The sequence below is a fragment of the Trachurus trachurus genome (genome assembly GCF_905171665.1).
Source record: "Trachurus trachurus genome assembly, chromosome: 9".
Taxonomy (NCBI): domain Eukaryota; kingdom Metazoa; phylum Chordata; class Actinopteri; order Carangiformes; family Carangidae; genus Trachurus; species Trachurus trachurus.
Genome location: NC_139895.1, coordinates 29,006,212 through 29,029,879, shown reverse-complemented (window position 1 = coordinate 29,029,879; position 23,668 = coordinate 29,006,212). Strand labels below are relative to the sequence as shown.

The window sequence follows — 23,668 nt, the reverse complement described above, 5'->3', positions numbered from 1 at the left end:
AATATTTAGCCCTGTGTTCCAGTGTTTCTCAGTGTTGAGAGATTAGCAGGTGAAGTGCCATTGATAGACCAGGATAAAACACTGATCTTTTATTGATCTGGAGAAATTCAGATTGAACTCGTCCGCAGCAGCAACAGTCAGGTGACAGGTAAACCCAGACGACGCCTCCTGAGCCATAGGACAAAGTCATTATACTGCTCAGAATAAAAAAAGGCTAAATAAATTATTGAAGAGTTGCTACCCTTGCACCGAGAAGCAACTAATTAGCTTGTCATCATTAGTGAGAGGTGGTCAGTGTGACAGTTGCGAGGCCATTGATTGCACCCGGCGATTTGGTCGACAATCCCTGGAGGTTAATCATTGACAGGATGGAGGGGTCAGCCTCTCCATGGCTCGAGGCGCACGGGGTCGGTCGATAACCCTTCATCTGGAACTCCCTGAGAATTTGTCTCGAGAGCCGCTGCTCCTCAAATCACCGATAGCTTCAACTTTATGAAGAGATTAGAGACACGGAGGGCCCTTGGAGGATGAGGAGGCAGCAGAGTCAGGTGAGCAGCACGCTCTCTGAAAACCACCGAGACAATGGAGACAATGGATTATATGACATTATTAAACAGTGCTACCGCAGAGGGACAGGAGCCATGTTAGATATGTTGATGAACATGCATATGGACTAGAGACATTGGGAATAGATAAATAGATATATACATAAATGCATAATTAAATGATGAAATGCATTAAATAAGTCTATTCTAGTGATGAAATATGGTACTTGTTCTTGTTCTTGTACTTGTTACTGTGTTCCTGCAAATTATTTTACTGTAGTAATTTATTCCTTTCTAGAAATGTTTTTAATCATCATCATCATCATCATTCATCAACCTTTATTTAACCAGGCAAAATTGCTAAGAAGGCATTCATATTTAGGCAATGGCCTGGTAATTGTGGTTATAAGTATTTCTACATTGATTTTATTTATTAATTCTTGTAGGCTATGTAATTGTTTTTGTGACCACATGTTAATTAAGTGAGCCGTCCTTTCTCAGTCTAAAGCCAGACTGCTTATGGTGGTGTGATTGATTGGATGGATCTGCTGCTACTGCTAACATGACTGGTACACAGGAGCTTTTTCTGTCACTGTCACTGCCAGCTCGGTTCTGACTTCAGCTTTACTGTAGCTAATTCATGTTGGTTTATAGTAGGCCTACTCCTCATTTAAAGTAGACAAACAGAGATTAACTCTGTTGTCATAACAAAACCCACCTCTTCTCCTTGGCTTTCAACTTTGCTTGAATGTGTGCATTTCTATTGTGTATGTGTGTGTGTGGAACTGGAGCATGAATGTGTGTTTGTGCATGTCGGAATTGTTTTAATTCTGTTTTAATTGCTTTGTCTGATCAGGCCTGTACAGCACTCTGTGGTTGTTTTTAAATGTGCTATACAAACTGACAAGACTGGTCTCAGAACCCAAATGCACAACTCAAAACTCAGTTTCAAAATGAACAGTCTTTTTTTTTTGGACAAGGTGCGAACAAAACAGAACCAGACCAGCAAGGGAACACAAGACACCTGAAACGAGAGGAGAGGTACAGTACATTTCAAAATAAAACAGGAAACCACAAGACAACGTAGACAAAAGAAAACAGCCTTAACATGACTGGAGTCTCTGCACATGACACAAATACACTTGACTTGACTCTATATTATAGTTGGTGTGGTGGCGGTTTAGTTCATCTGTGAGTTTGTTTTCATGTCGAAATCCAGTAGTTTTAACTGGTTCAATATGAGCAATATTTAAAATCCACCTGTGCCCAACCTGCACTGACCCCTGTGGATAAAGGTGGTTTAGTAACCTTATTCAGATCACACCTAGCATTAATACATTACTATGTCATCAAGGATTCATCTTGAACCACCATATCCAGTACTGTACCAGGTGATAGTTGTGGTGTAGCAGCACACTGACCTGCATGTTGTCTCTACGTCCTCACTGTGTTTATTGAGCAAACACCTTTACATTATCCTCTTCAAAGCTGACGTCAGTCACCTGAACAGGTTTGTCTGGGGTTTGGAACCACAAACATTTAAAACTGTCCATTTGATTCACTACTTACTTCAGTGTGTGATGTGCTGTACTGATCTACAGCAGAGAATGGAGGCAGGTCATGATGAGTGAGGATGCACCTTCCTCCTCAAGTCTACAGGCCCCGTGTTTTTATGTTTCCAAGTAACTGATCAATATCACACTGATCATTATTGAACTCACATCTGCTCTGCTTTTTCCTCCCCCTGTCCGCCCCCCTCCCCCAGGAAAGCTGAGCGTGGGACTGAACCCTTGCTGTGTTGGAGGTGGTGGCGTCTGCAGAATGGAGAGTGAGCGGACAGAAACCACACCACAGTGAGTGTAAAGACAAACTGCCACAGCTTCATGTGATGCACAGTATTCATTGACTGATTTACTTTGTTTGTATATTGTCTTTCAGTGTCTCGTTTTAACATGCTTTACACGCTTTACATAACATCATAACAACGTCCTCTACCCAAAAAACTCCATAGAAAACCCTTTTAACATGGAAAAATTTGGAGAAACCTCAGGGTGAGCAACAGAGGAGGGATCCCTCACCCAGGACGGGCAGACGTGCAATAGATGTTGTATATAGTTTATAACATAGAATATGCAAAAAACATGGAAATGATTAACAAGAATGAAGGCAGCTTCTGGTGGGAGGGAGGCAGGGAGGGCAGGCCAGCTCAATGGGAGGACTGGATGGTAGACTGGTTCATGGGAAGGGAGGGCAGGCCGGTTTAACAGCAGAGGAAAGGAGGTGATGAAGGCGGCGGTTGGTGGAACTCTGGAGAAATCTGTGGAAACAGAGAGAGTGTGAGACACCAAGGCCAAACTACAAGGTGCAACAGGTAATGACAGTTAAAAATGTAGGAGAGGAGAGGAGAGGAGAGGAGAGGAGAGGAGAGGAGAGGAGAGGAGAGGAGAGGAGAGGGCTACATGTAACCTGATGTGTCCCCCATCAATCTAAAACCATGGCAGCGTAACTATAAAATGGTTCAGGGCTACCTGGACCAGCCCTAACTAAAAGCATAATTCGCACAAGTATGAGAAATAGAAATGATATTTAGAAATAGATATAATTAGAACTGTCAAGAGTTTCTTTTGTATTGCAGTCATGAGATCATTTATAATGTATCTTGCGGAATCTTCTTATCAGGACAATGTTAGGTTCAGATTAGCCAGATAACTAGAGTTAAACCTAGGTGTGCTGAACTGGCTTTGTTGTACTGTACAGTCCTCTGCCTCAGCAGGGGCTGGAGCTCAGCTGCTCCTGTGCAGTCCTCTGGACAGCCACTAGGGGACGATGTTCTACAGCACACTGTGTCATAACCATGTTCACCTGCTACAGGACAACTGTAAAGTTAAAACACTCTGTAAAGACACACATGAACTTATAGCGCATTCCTGCATTAGTCAGGTGTTCTCTGGTTGACAGTGGCTGATAACCAGCCTCAGGTGAGACTGGTGAAGGTCCTGTATCTGTCACAGGGCTCAATCAGAACAGCAGAGGACACTCCTGACTTCACTAAAAGATTTTCTCATCATGTTCAGATTCTGACTAAGATGAAGCAACAACATTGGTCCTTGGCTGAGACCAGAATGAACATGGTCCAACTCAAAGAAACCCCTGATAAATACACATGCTGATTTTAAAAATGGATGATTTAAATACAGCTCTTAGGTTTTTTCATGGAGTCACAGAGAGGATAATATCTTGAGATATTGTTCTCCACAGACACGTATTAAAGACAATATATAGTATATCTATGTTTTTCATTTGTTGTGTAATGTACAGAACAGGAGGATACACAGTGAAAAAGAGACAGCTGTAACCAAACAACGGACAACTCATACTCATACTCAAAGTCAAAGTCTTTCTTTCTTTCTTTCTTTCTTTCTTTCTTTCTTTCTTTCTTTCTTTCTTTCTTTCTTTCTTTCTTTCCCTCCCTTCTCCTAGTAACACACTCTCTTCGGTAAATGACAACAACATTGAGTCATAATTGGAGAGCCATTGTTGTGAATTTATTTCACTCTGTGTTTAATATGATTTAATGGAGCTACCAAACAGTGGAAGCAGTCTGTAAGCAGTAAGCAGTGGAGCAGGTGGACGTTGTTATGGTGGAGCCGCTTGCAGTGAAGGTGGTGTTTCTGTTGTCCCAGGTCCAGATCATACGCTGACATGAGTGCAGCAGGAGACCTTGGTGTAAGCACTGAGGACTACATCTGTGTACAGTTCTTCTCAGCTGCTTAGATAGATTGAACATTCTCACAGCTCCTAATGCAGCTCTCTGAACAGTGGACCTTTTGTAGATGTCTATTGTATGCACATGGTTCACTACTGAAGATGTTTTCTCATTGTGTTGTGTGCTGTGATGCATTTCTCATCTGACTGTGACAGCTCATAAAAGTCGTACACACAGTGTACACACAGTGTACACACACACACACACACACACATTTCCATAGTGACAATACTGATCTGCTAAGATGTTCACAGTGCAGTAAACACCAGTGCAGTCGAAAAATGTCACTGTTGTATGTGTTGAAAATTGTTGTATATTAACATTTTTTACTTAGTAAGATTTTTTTTTAAAAAGAAAAAAAAGAAAGAAAGACAGAAAAAGAAAATCCGGTGTTGGAGTTGTGAGGCTCTGTTGTGAGAATTGTGAGAATGATTGTTGTGATGTGTGAATTGTATCAAACCAAGTGAGAAGAATTGTAATGAGAAGTGAAGTGAACCCTAAAGATCTAGTTAGACATGTGAGGGTGTGAGAGTTGTTAGGAGCCGAGTGGGGCTCGCTGAAGAGAGATTCTTGAAAACAGAGGGGGACGGTCTGGACTGACACTGTCCTGTGTTACAGGTCTGGTGAGGACAGACCTCGGTCACTGAGAAGGCTGAATGGTGAAGTTCAAGTAGATGGTGCAGACCCTGAAGTGTCTGCATGGCATGTGACCTTTTATTACTGATGAACACAAAGACCTGTAGGTTATATATTTATCACACCACACTCAAACACAGCTGGTGCAATGAGCAGCGACTTTATATGAACAGTTGATTTGATGTTATTTTTAATGATATTTTTACATTAGTGATGAATAAATAAACGTGAAAGAATATAGCCTACATATGACAGTGTAAACCTAATCCACAAAGAAATAAAACATCAGGATGTCATGTAAAAAGAATTAGGCTAGAATCAAAACAGCTAAATTGTCATTGTATATAGATATAGATGGGCACTCGAATATCAAATACCATGTTATAAATTAATTAGCCTAATTTAATGAGATAAAGTGTCGCAAATGAGCAGATCGCTGACGGAGGGGTGGTGGTCTCCATGGAGCCGGGTCTCCGCTCTCAGCTGCTCCGTATTGACGCGGGCAGCGGCAGCAGGGGGCTGATCTCTGCCTCCAGAGGTCATCCTCTCCACTGTTACCACTTGTTGCCAAAAGCAGCTCGAGGCTCCGCCGTTCAACACCAAACACACTTCAGCTACTAACTCAGACCGCTGCCCGGACCTGGATGCTGCATGCGGAGAGACCCTGACCCAGGACTGAAACAAGACTCTGATCCCTCTGAGAAATCATCTCGCGCGCCCGACGGACAGAAGCATGGTTGATAACACGAGTATAGCAACTAAATCTGCGTTGGTAAGCGACCACCACTTCTTATTTCTCCCGGACTGGGCTGACTGTGTGTGAGCGCTTGGCTCTACTTGTGTTACACACTCAGTGTGTGTGTGTGTGTAAGTGTGTCAGAGTGTGTGTAGGGACAGTTTAACTGTTATATGTGCTTGGTAGAAGTTTTCACCTCTGCCTGTGTGTTGTGTGAGCTGTTTCAGAACCAGAGTCAGACTCAGGTACCGACCCTGGGTCAGTGTGTGTGTGCGCGTGTGTGATCAGGAGCACAGGTAGACATTGTATGTTTTCATGGTAAAGTGCCGGTGAGTGGTTACCGACCGTCCTGTGTCCTCCCCCCGCAGCAAGGCTCCTTCTCGTCCGCCGGCAGCCTTCCCCTCCCGGCTCCCTCCGCCTCCTCCCACAGCCCGTTCCCGGGCGCCCTGACCCACCCGGTCGGCAGCGGCGGCATGAAGCTGGAGGCGGTCATGGAGAACCTGCAGCGGCAGCAGGCAGCCCGGCTGGCTCTGGAGGAGAAGCTCCGGCAGGCGGAGAAAGAGAAGGACCTGAGGTCCATGGTGGAGTCCCAGATCCACCAACAAGCCTTGGCGTTCCGCCACTACCACGCGGCGATGCGCGGCGCCCTGGCCGCCGGAGTGGCCGCCTCGTCCCCCGTGGCGCCGCTGCCACACATGGAGGTCCGCAGGCTGGACGGGGACGGGGCCGGGGCCGGGGGCGCCTCCAGACCGGGCAGCGAGAAGGAGCGGGACGAGGACGCAGAGGACGCGGAGGAGCAGGAGGTCCTGGACGAAGAGGAGGAGGATGAGGACGACGTCGGGCTGAACCACTACCAGCACCGACAGTCCTCTCTCCAGGGAGCCTGTCTGTCTCCGCAGGGCGGCCCCATGCACCTCATGAGCCGGGTCCCGGCGGCTCCGGCCCGCCGCGCCGAGTCTCCGTCTGCGCAGCCCCAGTCCCAGCACCACGAGTGGACGTACGAGGAGCAGTTCAAACAGGTAGGACCCACTGACCACATGAAGCTGATGCTAATTAGACTGAGGTTTTATAAAGGCTATATATTTTTTAATGTTCTAATTCATGATGTGGGTAATCAGAGTATTAAATAAAAACTTTAAAACTGTCACCTTATTAAAATCCCTCTGACATCCATCCCTCTGGATGGTAAATCCACTGTAGAGGGTCTGGATTAAAACCCAGGTCACAAACATTTTAGTGGAATGAGAAAAGTGTATGTAAAGACATCAACAATAAGAACAGTTGTCACTGTCAGGGTGTTTGGTTAGGTTATAATGCAGTATGATTTTGGTTGAAACTCTCTCAGAAGGTGAAAGGTCACACGGTTCAATTATTTATTAATTATAATTAAAGGTTGATAATTGATCTGTGAAGCCTGAGCGATTTGTTAACTATTAATAAAGCCTTTATAAAGTTTAGGTTTAGGTTCTACTGAAGGCTGCTCCTCATGGTTAATGTTCCTGGTGACTGACGGTCAGTTATGTCCGTCTGTCCGTTTCCCGCCGGCAGCGGCAGATCTATACTCTCTGATGCTCCATGTCATCTCTTATTTATGATGGATCATTTACAGACTTCCCTAAATGTGATGTGTACATTAGTGACTGCATTAGCGCTGCACATTAAAGCAACCCAATGCATGGAAATGCAATTTAAATAGGGGCTGAAACCAATAGCCTCAGTGCAGAGACAGTAATGTGTGGAGGATGGTGAGACGAGTCTGTAGAGCGTCCAGCTCTGTCTTGATTAGAGGTGTATTAATAATTATTCTTGCTGTAACGTCAGTGTGTATCTCATCAGTTCTCCTTGTTCAGCCTCAGACAGATTTAAAACACTCCTCTTACCGTCATTATGAAGATTTCCCTGAAATCTGAAAACACTTTTATTTTCATTACGGCTGGCTTCCTGTGGCCGAGCTGCGTGCTCCGTGTAAAATCAGCCTGTATGCTTCAAAGATTCCTCAGGATGTGCCATTATTGTGGGGGTCATTTGTATGTAGTCATTCAGTGTAATGGTCATGGGACAATAAAAGGATGCTTATGGCTGCTAGGCAGACAGAGTGGAGCCAGCATACTAAGCATGCCCAAAGCTGCAAAACAAAACCACATTTGAAGGCAGTAAATGCATCTTTGGAAATAGGAACAAGATGTGGGCTAAATATAAAAAGGCCCCAGTGAGGCGGACCTGGTTTAATCTGATCTCAACCAAAAAAGGGACCGGTCTGTGTTTACAGTGGCTCCTGAAGAACTTCTGTGAGGCTCACAGATGTGAGAGTCAGAGCTGGAGGAAGCTAAAAATAGATTTAACCTGCTTTTTGTTTTTTTTTTATTTTACATCAAGTGTTTGTTTGACACATGAGTCAGGTATTGAGCGACAGGCTGCAGCGTTCAGTGGAACCTGAAGAACACCAGAGTGTTAAGAAATAACATAAAAGAAATTCCTGTGGTGACAGAAAAAGATGCTGAGAGGAGACGACACAAAGACCTGAGGCTCGGGGAGGGAGGGGGGGAGCGGCTGTATGGAGTTTTGGCAGCAGATCAGGAAATGCAGGAAACTGGACCTGGTGGTATTCCCGCCTGGCTCACACCCAAAAATCCTGGGATCTCCCTGTCTGGCAGCGTGTGTGTGTGTGCAGCTGGGAGTCGGCTTTGTGCCAGACGATTACGACAGAAAGAAAACGGTGCGTTACACACTCACGCCGTGTTTCCTCTCTCTGAAACACGCGTTATTTACAGGCGTGCTGGCAGGGATGTGTGAGCCTGCATGCGTCTGAAGGACACTCAGCCGTTCCCACTCGGCCTGCTCTGCGTTTTATCTGCGGCTGCTGAGTCGTCCACATTTCTGCAGCAAGTCTCTTTTTTTTTTTTTTTTTTTTTTTACAGCCGCCGTCTGATGTTTAAAAGGCCGCTGGTGAAAATACTTTGAACTTTTTTAGTGTTGTCACATTCTGTCGGTTGATTTTCAGCTGACAAAGACTATAGAAAACTGTGGAAAACAAATCAAATAAACAGAGGGGATTCTGGACTGATCCTGAAATATCCAATAACCCTTTCTAGGCGTCACATCACGGTTATTTTCTGAATGATTATAGTAATGATCATTTCATCAGTGCAACACAACATGCACCTTTCCTTTTAAAAGGACCCGTGTGCAGGTTTAAACACAAATGTCAGCGTCCGACGCTCCACACCAGACTGTAGCCTGGAGCTATACAACATGTTGGACTGTGTCAGAGGTGGAGGGATCAATCCTCAACTCATCCCGAGTCCAAGACACAAAGACACACACCATGTTAATGTGTGACAGTCAGAAACATTACACAACATGTCTCCAAACACACACTCTGCATCAGAGTTCAGTATCAGTTATAATAGGAGACCGTATCAAAAGTCCACAGGGTGTTTAATGAAGAACTGTTTCCATCAGATTCCTTTAGAATCGGATGATATTTTATTTTTTAAATCTTTTGCTTAGAGGGAACCACCTGCGGTCAGAGTCACAATCTGGACTCAAGTGATTGGACCAGTGTGTGTGTGTGTGTGTGTGTGTGTGTGTGTGTGTGTGTGTGTGTGTGTGTGTGTGTTTAATCACTTAATTATTATAGGAATGATTTTCCACAACATGAACTTGATGAATTTCCCACAGTAAAGCTCTGTGACCCTGTTCTATCTGACCGTGTGTTTCTGGAAGCTTCCTGAGTTTGAACAGGAGGTGACTTGTCACAGTCTGTTGCAGCTCTTTGAAAACTGGCTCTGGTGCTGAAATGTAACCAAGCAGCTTTGTGTTACTGCTGGAAATCTTCAGGGACAGAGACATGACGCCCCCCTCCTCCTCCCTCCCTCCTTCCCTCCTTGAGCGAATAATTTCACAAACATATCGGAGTGTGTGTGTGTGCTGTGCTGCTGTGCTGTGCGTGTTTGTGGAGCCGCTCCTTCTCGTGGATTGTGCCTCTTCCAGCTTGTTTTTCTAACAACTATAGAAAAGTGTCGGAGGAGGAGCTGCGGCTCTGCTGGTGTATGATTTCGCCCCCTCCCCCTGCCACTCAAATCATCCACACTGCAAAAATATCCATCTCCACACATCATGCAGCGCAGCGGCGTGCTCTGTAACACATGTTGGTGAAGCACTGACGCAAAGTAAAATGAAAATCACCGAATGTGAATTCAGATTTTACCAGTGCAGCAGATTTATTGAGTTCAGATGTTAAGAACAGAGTGATGTTGTTGTTTTTTCTAGTTTTTTTTTCCCAAATGAAACATCAAAATCAAAATTTTGCTCCTCTTCATCAGTGAGACTGTGAGGCCGAGGCTGACCATGATATCTGAGCCATTTGTTTTTAATAATAATGAAAATGATCAATGATGATGATAAGAGCACTGCTCTGACTTTTAATCATTTTTAACATGCAAACACACATTTCCTTTCATGTTTCTGTTCCTATTGAAATCCATATCAAACATTGATCTTTGATATCACAGAGAAATGAATGGAAGTGAAATCACACATATACCACCAGGTTCTGTTGGCTGTAAAATGCTCTGTACAGTAAAGTGCAACTAAACCTCTGAATATCTACTCAGTGTTTTTCAGCCGTTTATTCAAAGGTCCCTCTTGAAAAACAATCAGCCCTCTAATCTGACCCCTCCCCCTCCACCCCTGCACCACCCACTTTAATGTGACCATAAAACTAAGGCGGGGAGACCCGGGCTGGAAAACACACACACACACACACACATGCCGCTGCAGCACAACTCCCGTGTCAACAGTGTGTCAGCGACGTGAAGCCATGAAGCTTCTGTAAAACATGATGAAGAACTCTTCTTAAAAAAAATATTTATCTACTTATTTTTTGATCAGCCAGCACAGTGAGCTGGAGCAGTGCGTGGGGCCCCGGCCCCCCCGCTAGGATCTGTGGCTCCTCGTATTCATCTAACAGCTGCAGCACACTTTAAAATCTGCTCCGTCACTGGAAATGTTTTAATGGCATTCCTGGATTCTTTCAGTGTGTGCCATTACAGTTATATGGAGGGAGGGGGTGGAGGGTGGGGGACTGTAGGGGGAAAAACAGATGAAATGATAGAGGAAAGACCTGAAGTGTGTGTGTGTATAAGACCTGGGTGCTCTGTACAGTAGTTTTATAATACCTCACCTGGATTAATAAGCAGGTAATGCATCGACCCCAGACAGTTTATTGTTTCTGATCAGCTCAGCTCTACGTGACGTCACCACAGGTCTGTGTGTGTGACGGTGTCTCTTCACACACCAGCCTGGCTGCACACTCTCCCAAACTCACCCCATCATTCAGCTTTTAGTTGTTCATGTATTTGTACCTTCATCACGATGTCGACTTAACCTTCGTTTTGTGTCAGCTTTCTGTTACCTTCTCTTGTGTGAGGGTCGGTTTTGACCCGTGTCTTAAATCAGCTGTAAAAACATTTTTTTTCATCCAATTTGTTTTTCATCTTGGTTACATTGTTAGGCTTCCTTATCCATGAAGATGTTGGTTTTGATATTTTTGGTGTGGGCCCCATTGGCTTTTTTGTCTTAAAGCAGAAGTAAGCGGAATGTTTGTGTTAATATAAGTCTTAAATAGTTATATCTTCCGATGGCAATCACTTAGAAGTGTTTGGTCTGAAACACGCGTCTGTCAGTCACTCTGCTCTGCTGTAAGCGGAGGAGAAAACTTTCCTTGTATCCTACAACCTTTATCCAATGAGGAGAGAGAACGGCATAAAGGGGCGGTCCTCTCTGTGTGTGCAGCCAAAGGATGCGCGTGAATGTGGTGACGTAGGGACGAGGGCGGGGACTGCTAACTCCATCGGCTGACCTGAAGTTAGCCAAAACGACCGGTTCGCTTACTTCTGCTTTAAATTAAACTTTCCTCTTGTCAGCTTTCTGCTACCATCTCCTGTGTTGGGTCAGTTTTGACCCGAGTCTTAAATCAGCTGTAAAACACAGTAAAAACAATGAATTATCATTCCATTTGTTTCTCATCTCTTGGTCATGTTGTTAGGCTTCCTGATCCATGAAAAGGTTGGTTTTGCACTTATGATTTTAGTTTTAACTCAATTTTTTGTTTTTATCGTCATGTGTCAAAACCGACCCTAACAACATAAAATAATTTTAACCAGAGCATTTTTGAATTTTGTGAGAAGAATGTTTTTGTTTTATTTTGTTTAAATATAGGTTCCTGACAAAGTCAAAAAGCCTTGATGCAATAAATACATGTGTGGTACTTTTTTATGCATTTAAAACCTAAAAACGGGTCGCTGCTGACCCTAACACAAGAGGAAGGTTAACCAGGTCCTGATGGTGTGGCCGACGCAACATCTGCCAAAAGCAATCACAATCCGATCTTCTCTGCATGTGGTTCGGCCCCTCAGCTGCAGCAGGAGGACAGGCTCACGGAGTCATTTGACTAACATTTGATTTTATTATAAACACCGATTTTTAATGCTTTAGTTCCAGAGTTCTTTTTTTTAAGTGGTTGGAAGTTAAAGGAAATCTCTGGTCAGTAATTGCTTTTGCTTTAACATCAGTGATAGATTAAATTATCTCATTATCTCGCTGTTGTTTTCTGTCTAACACAGAAACGTGCTTGTTTTGCTGTTGTGGCATTTGAAAGGATAAATCCATAGTTGGAGATGTTCACAGTGTGATAGTTTGAGACGGATGAAATCATTTCAACATCTTTCAGCAGCGTTTACAGCATCTTTAGTTCCTTCTTCTCTCCCTCCCACTCTCACACACACACACACCGGCCCCTAAGACACACCCACAGCCTGGTTCCTCTGCGGAGCCCCATGATGACAGTGCGATGGCACCGGCTCTTCTCCCCCTGTGTGTGTGTCTGTGTCTGTGTGCAGGGAGCTGGCATGCAGTGAAAACTGGGCTCGGCACAATTGCTCCATTGAGAAATAGCTGTTTTTACTGCAGAAGGCTCCTCTCTTTTCATTAAAACAGAGGCAGGGTCAGCTTGTTCAAACACCTTCCCCACCCTCAATGTGGGTGTTACTTTTTAATCGCAGCAGCCTGGAATTTCTGCAGCTGCTTGCAAAAAGCCCCCCCACCCCTCCCCTTCTATTTACGAGATTTGACTGTTGGGCAAACATTGCCTCACCGCTGCTTCTCCGACCCGCTTTTTCCACAGTGGTGGGGCCCCCAGGGTTACCATGACAATGTGTTATCTTTGCATTAAATACACGTGTGTGCTAGTATGTAGCTTTGTTGTAAATGTGTTGTAAGACAATATAATGATGCAGGACTTCATGGCAGCAGTTATGGGCCCCCGAGAGGCCCTTAAAGGTGGAGTTATTGACCTGGGAGCGGGCCCTCTGTGAGGGGATGATGTCAGAAAAATTAAAGGGCATAAATTAATGGGAGGATGTGATGAAATGTTTCAAGCTTTATGTCAGCGCTGAAATTTAGCCTTGTTGTAGCTCTGCCCCTCCTCCACGCCTTGGGGCTTGTGTGTGCTATAGGTTAGAGAGCAGAGCTTTAGATGTATTCATTCTACATCATCCATACAGCCATTGTTTCCCATATTCATTTTAGTGATGAAAGTCAACCTGCAGAGACTTGTAATGCCTGATTTTTGTTTTTACCACAAGCATCTCCGTCGGGGGGTTCAACGTACGGCCTACGGGCCAAAACCAGCCCTCTAGAGAGTCCAATCTGGCCCGTGGGATGAATTTGCCAAGTGTGAAAATTACATAAAATGCAGAAGAGGCATAATATTGTTGAAATTGCACGTATTTTTATCAAGAAATTTCAAGTTGTTCATAAAGGATAGATCATTAACTGTAAAAATCTTAGTGTACTGTTTTGAACTAAAACGTAGGGGGGAAAAAATAGAGTTCTCGTTATTTCTAGGTTACAATGCTGTTATTTCACTGGTCCGGCCCACCTCAGTTCAAATCAGAGATCAAATTGTTGCTGTATGTGGCCACCAAACTGAAATGAGTTGGACACCCCTGATCAGCGTTGTCAGGAAACTAAAGAAATGAACCAACAGTCATCTGAAGGGTCTACCATCAGAACCGGGGAGCCAGTATCTACAGTCCACAAACTAGGAGGCCGTCCACACGAATATGGATTCTTTGAATCCCTATAAGTATTTTATCTTTTTGGCCTCTTGTCCAGATGGATATGGTGTTTTCAGGGGGTGAAAACTGTATTTTTTGGAAATGGCGCTACAGTCTATGGACATAACGTGACAACAACAACAATGGCCGACTAGCTACTGTCGGGTCGCTCAGACACTGCTGAATCTTGCCCGTAAAATCATCACCGATCGTCATATTTGCACTGACACGACTCTCAGTCGACATTTAATCCACTTATAATGTTTGGAGTTTAAAGTGGGGAACTCTCTGTATTCTTCTCTCTTTTCTTGTGTTTCTGTTACATGCTCCACACAGGCCTGGAGTATGTTTTCAGTGAAGCTGCGTTTTCGTGTGGATAGGGCCTCGGTTAGATCGTGGTTCCTTTAATTAAGGTTCCACTTTCCTGTAAAGGCCCCTGTGTCCCTGGAAAGTAGTAGCAGTATCAGGGTTAGTGTGGGGATGCACTGTAGAAAGGAAGAAACATAAATTGTGCATCCTCCTTTTCCTGCTGGTCCCACACTCTGTCTGCTCTCTCGCTGTAGCTACATCATCCATTTTACCACATGCAGCTGAGTTAAGCAGATGTTTTTTGTACTTTATTTATTGTCATGCTGCACTTCTCTGAAGATACCTGGCGCCCCCCTCAGAGAAGTGCAGCTCACAGGCGTGAAGTTGGTAAAACATGCATCCAGACAGCCAATTGTTCAGTCGTCCAGTCCCTTCCTCTGCAGTGTTATCAGTGTGGTGTTTTCCTGTGACTGAAGCCTGAACACACTGCACACAGATCAGAGCCGGCCTCAGAGGCCACAGATAACAAACCTAGGGGGCAGAAAATCCACTGAATCTTCAATATATGTGACCTTCAGCCTCATTTGCATTCACTATAATGACCATTCAGCATTTTTCTGACCCAGTGTATGTAATGAAACGCTGTACAGTCAATGGCTGCGCATTTGCATGTGCCACCTGGGTAGCTGCCGTGTGCTAACAAGATTGAGTAATCATTGATAGGCAAACGCCAAGCTAGCAGATTAGACACCTGCCATAAAAGTCTGTGTTTTTGTGTCAAGGTCTCTGCGGTGTAGTGAGAGGATCTGTCAGTGCTGCTGAATTGTTTCTTGTGTAATGAGTCCTGTGAGGCGTTCACTGCCGCCCTGTCACAGTGGTAGAGCTTACAACATGTGTATATGTTTGTAAAAGACAGATGATAATTGTGATGCACACACGTTCACATTATCAGACAATATCTGATGCGATATCCATCCAACATTTACTGATTGACACGAGCTCTTTGAGGAAAGAGGAAATTGAATGATAATTATATTGATTATTGTAATATTTTTCACATTATTGATTGCACACGCCTGAAACACAAACTACAATAATATAATGATATAGTTTTGTTTTAAAAATGTGATAAAATTGTAAAATCATATATCTGGACTGGACTGTATTGAGATATTTATTTATTTATTCACCCAAGCCCAGTATTAAAGGGATAGTTCAACATTTTGGCAAATTTGCCCATTGCCATAATTCCTATAGTCATAGCAGTAGGTTCGTTACCTTTAATTGTCGGTGCAAGCAGTCGAACTGCTCAGAGCTACGCTACGGAGGCTAATGGGATTTCTTAATTTCCCTCATCAAACTCATCAGATACACAATGCAACCACTCCAAAACGCTCTGGTGGACAAGTTGTGACCTGCACATTCACCACGCTTTGAGATAATAAGGGAACATTACGAGACAGAGTTGTTTTAGAGGCAAATGCAGAGACTGCTTGCCGAAAAACTGCCCCTGACAGGAATGCGCATCAGCTGTTTTGCATGAATTTACCTCAAAAACGCAGCTTGCGGCTCGGCTTGGCCCGGCCGTTTTAAAAATAGCTCGCACCGACAAATAAAGGTAGCGAACCTAGGTTTGGGGCCAATTTGCCAAAATGTTGAACTATCCCTTTAAGAGTATTTCAGTGGTCATTATTACAGTAAGTCCAACATGACATGCAGCTGGTGAGATTTAACTCCACAGCTCTTGGCTTTGTTGAAAAATGATCCCTGTCGCAACAAATGGAGGCAAAGACAGCCTGTTGTTGAGTAAGGTTGTGTATTTATTTTTGTAAAGAGTGTTATGGTTGCTTTGACTGGTTTGGACCATGCCTATGATACAGTAGGATACAGTATGTGGTAGAATTTAGATACTTGCATCACTATCTGTGTCCCAGCTCTGGGTCTCATCCTTACATGACTCTGGTGTGACTCTGACCCATTTCAAAGACTCCATCAAATGTGTCCATCTTTTCCTGGTCCATCTTATCCCAAGACTGACTGAACCGTACTGTACACACACACACACACACACACACACACACACACACACACACACACACACACACACACACACACACACACACACACACACATTGTGTACTTGCCATTGTATTTCTTTTTTATATTACGGTATGTATGTATTTATTGCACTGTGTGGGCTGAGCACCCCATAATTTCATTGTACCCTGTACAATGACAATAAAGCCTATTCTATTCTATTCTGAATCTTGGGACATGTTAGGGCACAGAGGGTCCACCTGGATCCTTCACACATGAAAGGAAGGAGGACACATTTGAAGGAGCCTTCAATGGCACCACCATGGAGCACTTAGTCTTCCAACAGCCTCTGGAGGATGAGACACCGGGTCACAGCAGATGACTGCATGACATTAGTTTGTGTTGTTTGTTGAGAAGTGTCCAGATAAAGTGCAGTGTTCACACGGATCAAGCAGGCTGGATTCGGGGTCAAGTGGACAGATCCAGGCCCGGCCCCTGAGACTCTGGATGAGGCTCTCCAAGTCTGGATCAAGCCTCGGACCTTGAGCTTACACTGAGGTTTTCTGTTTTCTGAGCTCACTTGAAACCCAGGAAGGATTGAAATGTGAACTGAATGTATTTTCGAAGGAGGGAGGGGGTGTTCATGCAAAAGAGGTGACTGGCTGACAGAAACAGATACACACACCAGTACCATCTGTTGTACCTCCTGTCATAGATTAATGTGTTTGTGCAGGTGTGTGTGTGTGCACATAATGCATGCCATTCCATTACAGTCCTATTCAAGCCTGAGGGGCCTCTCTGTATCAGTGCTCCGACACACACTCACATGTTAGATAGTGAAGCAAGTGTGTGTGTATGTGTGTGTATGTGTATGTGTGTGTGTCCCTCTGAAGCGGCTCCAGATTGAGGATAATCTGGATCTGCTCAGGTCAATGGGCCACAGAGATCAGGTGTAAGTTAATTAACCTCTGTGTTAATCCTGCTCACTGAGCTTTTCATAAAGCCTCAACACAGTTTAACAGATGCATCTGGTAAAACAGGAGCAGAACCAGTAAATGCTGACGTCATATAGCTTCTTTACATATGGAGCAGGTTTTTTTTGTATTTTATAGTATACTATAGTATAGTATAGTAAATCATGATGATGTTTCAGACATTTTAAACTTTCTTAAATGAATAGAAACTTTGATTTTCAAAACTTTGTAGTGAGCTGCTGCCGCTGTGAGCTCACCTCTTTTGTGACATCAGAGCTCACCTGAGAGGTGTGCCTCTGATCCTTTCATATGGAGAGAGTAGAATATTTCTCCAGCTGGTGTGAAAGAAGACATCCTGACGTGTTTGGACTGATCACTGAACTTTCCAATAAGATGGGTTCAACTGTCACTGATAAGTCAGTTCCTCTTTAAAGGGACCTGATGTCTGAATTCACACATGAACAAATGTAAATATAAAATCAGCTGATGTGAAGATGTTTCCACTTCTGTGACATGTGAAACCTTCATACTATAAATACTGTTGGAGCGTCTCTGCTGCTGCTGCAGCTGCTCAGCACAGTGATGCACTGATGAGTGTCTGTGTGTCTCTCTGTATCATCATGACCAATGTCGAACCTGACAGCTCGTAGATGGTCGCTGTAACAGAAGAGGAGTTAAAGCGGGAAGATCATCCGAGATGGGTCAAAATGATAGTGTAAATAAAGATGGACGCCGCCCGTGTGGTGTCACCCACAGGTTCCAGAAATGCAGTCTAGAAGCTCAGAGACTAAAAATGGGCAAAGAGACCCTTAATTCTACACAACATTAGCCACAAATTATATAAGAATAAAATATAAAGAAATGCAATCTCCTCTACAATCTATCAGGCCAGGCCAGCACCAGGCTGTAAACATGCTATGTTATATGTCATTATTTTAATCTCTTATTGTCTTTGTATAATTATCCAGTTGGACTGATTCTCCCTATATCACAGGTCACTAAGAGTCTACACCCAGACATAATGAGAATTATTATATTTTGTGTTTGTACTATTCTATTCTTCTGTTCTTTTCCAGCTGTTACAGCACTGGTCACATGACACTAGTCAGCCAATCACTGTGACTTAAGTCAGAGATGACATCTGAGAAATAAGTGTGGGAAGTAGGATATAAAAGGACTGTACATGGGTCCAGCAGAAAGATGTGCTTAAGACACATTTAACAGATGTCCACCCAAACAATCCAGTATGGCTTCAAATGTAAACTTCATGTAAAGTATTTCCAGTGCTTTATCTTCACATCAAAACAGCACCTTCCCTTGGCACTACACTTTTCTCAATGGCTGAACTGAATATTTTATGCACAATAGCACCTTACACCTACACCTAGACTGCAGGTAATACTGTACGTCTATGCACAACTACCTCACACAACCTCACATCACATAACCCTAACTATCTTTTTAGCAATGAAGACGAAAAATGAAAAGTCAAGCTTCACTCTGTATAGTATTTTGTAAAATGAATCGCTCTGAATTTGCAGTAGTTATGACTTATTACAGCAGTTCCAGTAATCAATACTAAACCCCTGTCTGAAACTTTTTCCCACTGGACACAAATGTTTTGAATTGAACTCCCTGCATGTCATTCATGTGACATCACAGTGCCTGTGTGTTGATTGTGCTGCTGCCTCCAGCATCAGACTGAGATAATCAAGTGTCTCCTTTAAATGTCTTCAGTCAGGCCGAGGCAGCGGGCCGGCACAGAGGAAGCTGGGAAATTCAAGTGGCGGTGGCAGTTCAGAGCCTCTGATTCAGGAGGTCAGTAACTCCACCCCCTCCTCCTCCCCATCACTAATCACCATCTACCCCCCCCCCCCCTGCATACACACACAGACCTGCTATCTCCCTCCTCCCTCCCTTCACTCATTGGGCTGTGAGTGACAGGGTGACATCTACCTAACAATAGCTGCTGGTCATGTTTCCTGCTCTCCTCTCGCACCGCTGCAGCCCGGTGGAAAGACAATACGCTCTCTGGCTGATAGAGAAGTGTGAGGTGACACTCTACTGAGAGAGCTTCCCCACTCGCTCCACTAATCAAGAGAAGCCATGAAGTGGAGGCAGGGGCTCGGTGTCAGGTTGCAGGTCACTTACCAAGGTGCAGGAGCCACCTCCACAGTACCACACCACAATTTAATGACCCTAAATCAGGATGATACACCCACACTATCATAGTGAATCATATGCACACTGATGCTGTTTAAACCAGGGCTAATAGCAGACGACCAGGTCAGTCAGAGAGGAGCTGCTGGACAGAGTGGAGCATTTGGCTGCTGAAGAGCCAGATGTTTCCTTCAACAGCTGGTGGAGACCAAACACAAAGCTAAAGGAGAAGGAACACTGATGCTTGTGCTGATGCCGGTTATGCAGATTTAAGGCGGCACTACAGGCAAAAACACTGTTTTTTCATGCACTGATCAATTTTGAAATTTAGGGCTGTTATTCTTCCTTAACACATCTTCTTTCACATCTTCTTATGTCAGTAGATTTCTCCTAAATTCACCAAAAGTTAGCATGCTACTGTGACATACTGTGCTGTGCCTGTTGTCTGACCCATGTCATGTCAGGTATCGTTGTAAAGCTCTCTCTCTCCCGAACAAGTATGTAGGCTCCAAAAATCATCATTTCCTCCGTATCCGCAACCAATCAAAGTACGATTTACATTAACAATCTATGGAGTTTTACAGCCTACAAGTCTTTAACGGCTGTTTTTCCTCAGACTCTGATCTAGAAATCTCCACTTCAGCAGCACTTACAGACACCAAACCTTCCAGTTTTATTCCTGTCTATATTCTGAAGGTTTTTACAGAGGGGTTTGTTGATATATCATTCAAAGCCTGATTTAGACAACATTTTAATCCTAAAAACATGGCGAAATTTGATTTTTTTTTTTAGGACTGGTGACAGTATTTTCTCATTTATAGAGTATAAACAACAGTTTTGAAAGGGGCTTTATCCATTGTTCAGATTTCGGTTCTGGAAATGTATCCAAAGTAGCGCATATTTCATTATATTGCTTCATTTACATATTTAAACATAACATTTGACATTATTTGTAATACAAAAAATATATGAATGTAAGTGATAACCTTGAGAAGTCTCATGGTGATATCTGTTAGTTAAAATGTTTACCCTATTCACCTGCAGTGTCTCCCCTTAAAGATTTTCACTGATTTTATTTTTCACCTCAAAGTTTGAGTAACCTAATAAGATTCAGTTAATACGTATTTAGACATTTATATAAAAACCTATTAACCTACATGGATTCAGCTGATCTCCTTGTGTTTGGAATATTTCACCACTGACACAATGACCAGTTAATGTGCAAGTGGCTGCTGAACAGCCGGTGAGGTCCTGTCAGGGACCAGGTTAGCTCCTCTCGGCACAGTGAAAGAAATTTGCCATTTCCATTTTACAGGGAAATCAGTGAGAGCCCATTTGCATAATCCTGGAGATGTGGGTCAGTTTAGGTGGTTCACCTGGTCCGGAGCCATGTGAAACGATGACACAGTAACTCTCCCTCAGTGGATTGTGGTGTGATTTCTGTTTCTTATCGTCCAGCTGTTGACAAATGAATGAAATTTAGTAGAACAGCTGTCAAGTGGCGGGGTGAGACACAGTTCTCACAGAGTATTTGACCCAGTGACCATGACACATGGTGGATCTACAGTAATAAGCAGGAGATCCACACTACTGCAGACACATCTGATCTGCTGTCATATGACATATGAGTGTAGCATGGTGGTCTGACTGGGGGTCACACCTGTTACCTGCTGATCACAGCTAATGGTGATGCCACAGCTGGATTTGCCTTCAATGGTGCAGTGGTGCTATGACTGTAAATACAGTGAGACACGGTCGACACTGAGAGAGTAAAAGTCTGGATACATTAAGCCATTTTTTAATAATCTGATAAAGTACAATAATTTAGTAACAATGAAAAAACAAGACAAAAATTTGAATGTAAATGAGCATTTACTGAACACTTGCCTGGGACTAGATCTGTACTCTGTCTGCAGTACACTTTCAATGTCCACTGGTAGAAAAGAAAACTTGAGAAAGAACAAAAAATGGTAAACATAAATAAATTAGACATAAACAGTATCAATAATTAGTAATTATACTGTCAAACACTGTTGGACACAGGATGCCTGGCTCTGCTGTACATGTTTTGTTTCATCGTCCTCATGAGCATGCTTACCAGCCGGTGCCAATTATTGATCTATCACTAATATCGATAATCCTTTTTGGGATTTGGAGCGCTCCATATGTTTTGGTGCTCTCTGTTTCTGGGCTTGAGGAGGAACAGCTCCATGTTGTGTTTGTGGAGTGGACTATAACCATCTCAGTTCGATTCTTTTTTGCATATTAAAACACGACAACATTTGGACAGCGTCAGGGAGATAAAGTGATGAACGTGCAGAACTGGGAGCATCGACGGTTCCAGCTTGAGAACCTCGTTTCCAGATGAGGAGCAGGAGGAAATGAGATGTGACGGATGCAGAGTAATTAGCAGCAGGTGTTAATGGGAGCCTGCAGTCAATTATCCGCTCTGTCCGTCAAGTAGAGTTTCATCCCAGGTGGTGCAATGGACAGTGAAGTGGTTCAGACATGTTGACAAAACAGGACTTCCTGTTAGCTGAAAGTGCTAACTGCTAACTGCTAATGAGCTGGATGAAGCCCTGAGCTGCAGGCCACTCCCCCTGGACTTCACTTTTCTTTTTTCTGATTCGAAGCTCTTCGGTTTCTCTCTGTTGACGTGGTCAGTGTGTTGGATTCTGACTAGTCTGGGGCCGTTGGCTCGCTGTTTTGATCAGCAGCCGGAACCAGGGCGAGAGAGACAGACCTTTCCATCAAAATAAAAGTACCAAGCTAATAAAATGCGGTGAAACTTTTTAATTTAAGGGATATAATTTACAAGAAAATCCCAGAGCCATTAAGTTAACCTTTTTCTTTTATTGTATTTCATTGTATTACAAGTTATTGTCTATTTTATAAGTTTTGTGTTGGTGAACATTTTTACTTTGGTGAATTTGGTGATTTCCGGATCCGCTAGAAGACTGGAACCAGAATTCGGAGTAAACAGAAACCAGGCTCTTCTCCTCTCTGAAGAGCCTGGTGACGCAAGGCTAAAATCATGACTCAAGAGACTGGAGCAGCATCCTGCCAGTTGCGGTTTGTTGTTGCTGGTGAAACGTCCTGAAGATGAGCCCAGCTTTGTCTCCGAGAAGAGATCTGAAGGCAGCGATGAGGGGACAGCTCTGAGACTGTACATCGGTGTGTCCTCTGGTTTATGGAGACAGCCCAGTGGAATTCCACAGCCTGTTGACACATGGAAATTGGCTACGTGGTTCTTTGTCCAGGCTTGTTACACACACCTCAGCACACACACTAACTGACTGCAGAGATCAACGGTGGACAATGGCAAGAAAAAAAAGAAAAAGAAAGAAGGACGCCGGGTGATAAATACCAGACGACACATTTACTAAGTCGCTTTAATTGTGACTGAGAGAAGTTCAGCCAGAAGCCTGCTCTCTCTTAACAGGGTCAGGGAAACAATCAGTAAATTCAAGCTTAAGTGCAGCTGCAATCAATACAAACCAGATATAGTTCCTAATGTGCTTATGGATTCCTCGGTGTGAAAAAAGGAAACAGTTGTACTTCCTGTCTTTGTTTCTTTCCTTTTGTTGAGAAAACACTTTGTACAAACAGAGGAAGGCTCGCAGCGCTGCAGGAGGAGCCCTAATTTATGGAGAGCCTGGCAGGGGCCATGGGGAAATAAGCTGCTGACTTTGATTCACCCTAATGGTCCTTATTAATAATGTCTGAAATGAATCCAGGTTTATGGGTTTAAAAGAGGAGAGGCAGGAGCAGACGGGTTTCATTGTCCCTCAAACAGACACAGGGTGAGTTTCAAAAAACATATTAAAATCATGTGTAAAAGAAGCCCTGATGGATTGGTTTACCATCCCACGTCCTGACAGATGTCTCTGTGTTGTCAGAAAAGGACGTGGAAAAAATTATTCAACGTCGCTCACATGGGAATGAAAAATCAATACTGACCCGGTTGAAAAAAGCCCAAGGAGACTTGTATTATTTGTGAGGGAGTCAGCAGCAGGAAAAAGAAAACATTCTTGTTTTGTTTGTCAAGCAGACACCATGTGATTGTGTGAGGAAGGATGTTGGTGGACACAGATCACCTTCAGGGAGCCATCTCCAACTCACACTTTACATGGGTCCAAAAATCCTATTTATAATCAGATTAATAGGTCAATCAGATTCAAAATGTCTCATGTAAACACCTTAGTGGATCCAACTCACCAGGATCTGATTAAATTTCCATCGGACTGAAGGAGGTAGTCTATGCCGATTGATAATCAGCTTGATGCCGCATATAAACGGCTGAATCACTGTCACCGTATCACTGCTGTCTCCACCGAGCAGCAGTACGGCAGTATATACAGTAATCGGCTTCAGCTGGGGCCATG

At 43.7% G+C, this 23,668-nt stretch overlaps 1 protein-coding gene across 1 annotated transcript in view; it reads left to right on the top strand.

Moving 5' to 3' along the window:
- Positions 1-5,674: 5,674 nt before the first annotated feature.
- arid3c (AT rich interactive domain 3C (BRIGHT-like)) overlaps positions 5,675-23,668 on the top strand; it is a gene marked incomplete at its 3' end in the record, with an annotated part of 63,031 nt that continues 45,037 nt past the window's right edge. The window contains exons 1-2 of the mRNA XM_083978825.1: positions 5,675-5,719; positions 6,052-6,702. Coding sequence (XP_083834951.1) covers positions 5,681-5,719; positions 6,052-6,702 — 690 coding nt within the window. The 5' untranslated portion in view covers positions 5,675-5,680. The remainder of the gene's footprint in view (positions 5,720-6,051; positions 6,703-23,668) is intronic.